This window comes from Brassica napus, chromosome C1 (assembly GCF_020379485.1).
Source record: "Brassica napus cultivar Da-Ae chromosome C1, Da-Ae, whole genome shotgun sequence".
NCBI lineage: Eukaryota > Viridiplantae > Streptophyta > Magnoliopsida > Brassicales > Brassicaceae > Brassica > Brassica napus.
This window is the reverse complement of record NC_063444.1, coordinates 47,062,264-47,068,018: the sequence shown is the minus strand read 5'-3', so window position 1 is coordinate 47,068,018 and position 5,755 is coordinate 47,062,264. Positions and strand designations below refer to the sequence as shown.

Below are 5,755 nucleotides of genomic sequence, written 5' to 3'. Positions count from 1 at the left end.
ATTACAAAAAACTGACATCTTATATGATGCAGTTTGAAATATTTAAGAGATCTTCCTTTTTTCTCATAAAATATTTCATTGTCTATCCCACGAGACTAGTTTGAAATTAAGAAGATCATGGAAAGAGAATCCAATATTGTGAAGTTGTACAACTTTACAGATAACAAGACAAGGTAAGGAAAAACATGTCATGCTTTAATCTTTGAATGCATATTCAGTCATGTCATGACCCATCCATCATCTTTCTTCGAATCTCCCATCTCACTGAACATGTTTGGAGGCGGTCCTCCGTATTTTATGACAATGCATTTTTTTGTCACAGATAACAATATGCTTATTGCCAGTGCCGATGCACAGTTTTGATGGAGTTCAAATCCATCAAAAAGAGGGATACACTGGGCGAATTGGGAGAAAGTATGTTTACCAAGAGAGGAGGGTGAGATTGGTTTTCGTATGATCCATGAGTTCAATCTGGTCCTATTGGCGAAACAACTATGGAGGCTATTTCAGTTCCCTGATTCTCTGGTTGCACGGGTATTGAAGGGGAAATACTATAGATTGAGTTCTCCACTAAGAGTGAATAATGCTACCAGCCCATCCTATGTGTGGACGAGCATTACTGCAGCAAGGAAGTTGTTGTTATTAGGGATCAGACATAAGATACATTCAGGGTACGAAGTCAAGGTGTGGGAGGATCCGTGGATTCCAACGATCCCTGCGAGACCAGCTATCTCCATAGCGCCAGCCATGCATCCTAATATGAGAGTCAGCGATCTCATTGATCAGGTATCGAAGGAGTGGGATGTTGGTCTACTGGAGAATTTTGTTAGTCCTGAGGACATACCTCTCATAAGGAGTTTAGCCATAAGCTCAACTCATCATTGAGATACTTTCTGCTGGAACTACACAAGGAATGGCCAATACACGGTTAAATCTGGATACTGGGTGGCACAGAATGTATTAAAACCAGCGGTAGAGAAGGAAGTTGTAGAGCCAAGCATCACAAAGTTCCAAGCCTTTGCCTGGAAGGTAAAGGCGCCGAAGAAGATATGTCATCTTATATGGCAACTGGTGACTGGTCATGTGTCAGTAACGAGGAACTTAACACGACGCAATATGAGCTGTGAAAATTACTGTCCAAGATGCGGAGAATCAGAGGAAACTGTGACCCATGCATTTTTTGAATGTCCGCCAGCTCTTCAAGCTTGATCATTATCATCGACTCCAACAAGCTCAGATATATTTCCGGTATCAAGCGTATACACAAATATGGATTATCTGTTTTGGAGGAAGAATAGCATCATCGAGCCAGAACAAGACAGGGATCCTTATCCCTGGATATTATGGTATATTTGGAAGGCTAGGAATGACAAACTCTTCAGGGGAATAGATAGAGATCCTTTGGAGCTAGTTCGACATGCAGAGAGTGAATGTCAAACCTGGTTTGATGCTAACAATGCGGTACAACCAGTGGTACAACCAGTGGTTCAAGATAATATCCCTGAGGTATCCCAAGTCATACGTTTGGGTAATATTTGCTTGTTAGATGGATCTTGGACATCTTCTGCTCACTTTAGTGGATGCGGCTGGGTATGGACGGATAGTGATGAGAACATTCAACTTATGGGAACAAAGAATTTCACTCGACGCGAATCAGCTTTGCATTCGGAAGTAGAAGCACTGCAGTGGGCGATGGAGAATATGCTTCAACACTCAACATGTCGGAGCTTCGGGACAGACTGCAATGAGCTGATTGCAATGATAAAGGACCCCCAGGCTTGGCTAAGCTTTGCGACAGAATTGGAGAGGATAGAGACGTTACAGATATGCTTCCCGGACTTCAACATCATTCATGTTCCACGGGCGCAATCAGACTTCAGATTTTTTAGCTAGGACTGCAAGATCATTCCATAGGGAGTTGTTTTTTATTGATTGCTCTATTCCGATTTGGTTACCCAGACCACCTCAAGTTTGAGTAATAGAATGGTCTTTCGACGTCAAAAAAAAAAAAAAACAATATGCTTATAATCCCATGCATATGCCTTATTTGATTTTCGGCAGTCTCAACTTTTTTCTTATTCTTAAAAACTAAAGAACACGTACATGATTGGTAGTAGGGTTGTTGAAGGTTTGAAGGATTATAGGATTCTAGTCCTTCAATGTTAAACTTCGAAAAAATTGGGTTTCGGGAAGTAGTCATGATCTCCCCCATTATTTAAAGAATCGACATGCGACTAATGTTTTGGATAGAACTTGCATAATCAAGATAATAAGAGCATGCATGGTTTTCATACAATACCACTATCATTATGTAACCAGAGTATATCAACTGATCAACCGTGGAAAGAAAGGGTGAGTTAAAAAAAAAAAAGGGTGAGTTAAGTGACAAATATAAGTTTATTGTCAATTTTGTAAATAAATTATACAGTTAAAGTATATAAGAAGGGTGTGTCTTCTGAAGTCGTAGGGCTGTTTTGTACTTGGAGTAAATGATAATTTAATTGGGTGCAAAATATTGGAATTGAACATGTGTTAAGATTCTGGAGCTAGGGGTAGGGTTTCTCTTTACGTAGTTTTCATAGCGCGTGTGTCTGTGTACGGCCATTTGCTATAACGCGAAAACATTATTCTCATTTTATAAATTCTTCTTTTTCTGTTTTATGAGAAAAAGACGAGACAAGATCATTGGCAGCTGAGGACAATTGGTGTGGCTTAAATTAGATAACTAATATATTCAGCTGTGCTCCATTATCAAACGAATCACCATTCTACATATGCATTTACTGTATCAGTAGGTTTAATGTATACTAGTTTGAATTTTCATATTATAGACTTATAGTTGTTGCATCATTACCAATCTGTCACACACCTTCCAATCAAATAAGCATCCGGAAAAGAAAATAAATATATATATATATATATATATATATATTTAAAGCAATGTACATCGTAATTTTTAGAATCATGCATGAGAAACAAGACACAACCTTTACGGTCAAAAAACATTTTGTCGTTAAACATGTTGAAGTTTATAAAGAAAATTAAATATTATTAACAAGTAACGGAGAGAAAGATATTTTTTTGAAAAAGAATAAAAGAGAGAAAGATAGGTTGATGAATTTAGAAATAAATTTGAAAAATGTGAAAACTGAAACAGTTAAAACATAAAAAGGAAAACTTTCAAAAAAAAAATCATAAAAAGGAAGAATGAGCTGGTAATAATCAAGATGTCAAGGTAAGAAAATTAATGAATAAAAAGAGGATTTGCCAGCTTGAAAAGAGAGTGTAAGAAGTTATTAACAGAGCAGAGTCTCACTAAATAACTGTAAGTCTGGTGTGTTCGGTCAGCCTGCCCGAACAATAACTTGTAACATCCCACACGAACTCATCTCTCTATATATAAACATGCTTGCACAGATTGTTATTTCCTCTCAAACAACCCTAAACGAATAAAAGCTTGTCCTCTCATCATGGCATCATCTCATCCTCAGTTCTACTCCGATTTCACATTTTCCGGTGAGACTCCGTCGCAGTTTCACGGCTCGTCTTCATGTCCTGACGTCTCAGCTCTATCCAATTACTTTGACGACGGCTACGGCTCCTTCAACCCAACTTCTAACCCGGAATCCACGTTTTTCCCGCAAGTTTTTGGGGTTTCTGACGTTTATGTGCCGGATTACAACAATTACTACCAGAAAGTGGGTGAGAATGTGAATGGCACACAATATTTTCATGTTGGGGATCAAGAGTACTACGGCTATTCACAGGAGATCAAGTCCTTGTTCCATCTGTCCACTGGAGAGCAATCCTGGGTAAACATGAACGTTTCCACTTAGTAAATATATTTTGTCTTACAATGGTATTATTATTCTTAAGAAACAAAATCAAATAAAATATTTGTATGAAGCAGGGAAATAGTGAAGGAGGGACACAAGCTGAGCCGAACACAAAAGTGGGACGCTATTCGGTTGAAGAACGTAAAGACAGAATCATGAGGTACTTGAAGAAAAAGAACCAACGCAACTTCAATAAGACTATCAAGGTACGTATACACAGTCATTATTATTTAGTAAATTAATGTTATGAATTATGAAAGAGCTAGAGTTTTAACAAGTATAATATAATATATATGCAGTATGTGTGTCGTAAAACCCTAGCTGATCGGCGTGTTCGTGTTCGAGGACGGTTTGCAAGAAACAATGACACATGTGAGCAACAATCTCACATGTCTAAGAATCACAACAACCATTCTGAAAAAGACGAAGATGTGTTTTCTGGATCAGACGACTATCTAAACCAGGTATTATTAGTTCTTATTATTGTTCCAGAATAGTATAATTTTATTTACAATTTTTTCATTTACGATTGACAGTTTTAAAATTAATCAACCAATATTACATGCCATTTTTAGCAGATGGAAACCGACGATAGATGGCTTCAAGAGGCAATGTCTAGTCTGATTTCATTTCCTTGTGAATTGAACGCTCCTGCAGATGCTCATCATCCAAACACATGGAGCTTCTGATCCTATGCTACCTCTCTCTTTACTGCTGAATCAATTAATTAATGTGGCTTGGTATAAAATGTGATCGATTAGTTCTGTTTCATTATAATTACGCAGGTTAGTTATTTTATGATATATTTGTTATCATAATATACTTAATTATTCATAGGGTTAATGAACATGAAGATTCTCCTTAGAATATAAATAAAAGAACTTCAATTGATCATCATATTTTTGATTGTCACTTGGTCATCAAATCCATGACGTGAGAATAATTTCAACCAATAGTGAACTCAATACAAGGGCAAATTGTTCCTGCTAATTAATTTATTACTGTCTTTAAAAAAATCAATAAATTAAAGCTTTATTCAAAACCCAAAAAAGAAAGAGATGGATTCTTTAAAGGAGGAGTTAAAAGATTGCTGAGATTATTATGGCAAGCAACACCCTTTTACGATTCGAATAAATTGGTGAGTCGATAAAAGATTAATTAACTAGTGGATTCATATGGAACCAATGTTTATTAAGGAATATATGATGTAATTTTAAGGGATCATAAGACGAATGACTTAACTTAATATAGCGTGTGGCCTTCTTTTCTTTCTTTTCCATGCTTATATATGAATGGATATAAAAGAATAATGCCGATTAATTGGTCGTAATAACAAAACACAGAAACATGATAAGTTGTACACCAAATTCTTGCAACGATAGGTGGGGGGGCTAGGGAATCCTGTCTACAAATTAAAGTTGATTGATAGGGTGTATAAATATAGTGTAAACATAGAGAGAGAGTGGAGAGGAGAGACATGATATACGGAACCAAGTTCCAATCACCTTTTTAAGACATATAATTCTTGAAACAAACATATATAATAAGGCTTCAAAAAATCTGTAAAATATATTCTCTGAGCTTGTCCCCTTTATTTTCTGCTTTGACGAATATATGTGAAGTTGAAGGCTGAAGCCCTTCTCATCTATTCTTTTTATTTTTCCATTTTTCTTCTCAACACACTTCTCAATTCTAGTGATAGTTACCTAACCACAAAACTGATATATGTTTATATGTATATTTTAATTTGTTCAATTTACATCTTACTTCAGTTACAAAAAAAAAAAAAAAATTTACATCTTACTTATTAATATTATGTTTAGAGTGATATAAAATTAACATGTTCTGTTAAGGCCTAAGACAGAAAACCATAAGTCCAAAACATGATATTACAGAGATATATAATATATTATCATCTT

At 36.0% G+C, this 5,755-nt stretch overlaps 1 protein-coding gene across 4 annotated transcripts; it reads left to right on the top strand.

Annotated features, from left to right (window-relative positions):
* The first annotated feature begins 3,123 nt into the window (after nucleotides 1-3,123).
* LOC106374286 (two-component response regulator-like APRR1) lies at nucleotides 3,124-4,845 on the top strand. Of its 4 annotated transcripts, none has more exons than XM_013814352.3 (4): nucleotides 3,124-3,812; nucleotides 3,908-4,042; nucleotides 4,136-4,300; nucleotides 4,412-4,845. In XM_013814352.3, exons 1-4 carry the CDS (start codon nucleotides 3,471-3,473, stop codon nucleotides 4,523-4,525), a joined length of 756 nt encoding a protein of 251 aa, XP_013669806.1. In that variant the 5' UTR covers nucleotides 3,124-3,470; the 3' UTR covers nucleotides 4,526-4,845. The 4 variants fall into 4 exon arrangements, with proteins under 4 accessions (XP_013669806.1, XP_013669808.1, XP_013669807.1 ...); XM_013814354.3 differs by having other exon boundaries at nucleotides 3,126-3,812; nucleotides 4,415-4,845; XM_013814353.3 differs by having other exon boundaries at nucleotides 3,137-3,812; nucleotides 3,911-4,042; nucleotides 4,412-4,836.
* The last annotated feature ends 910 nt before the right edge of the window (nucleotides 4,846-5,755 follow it).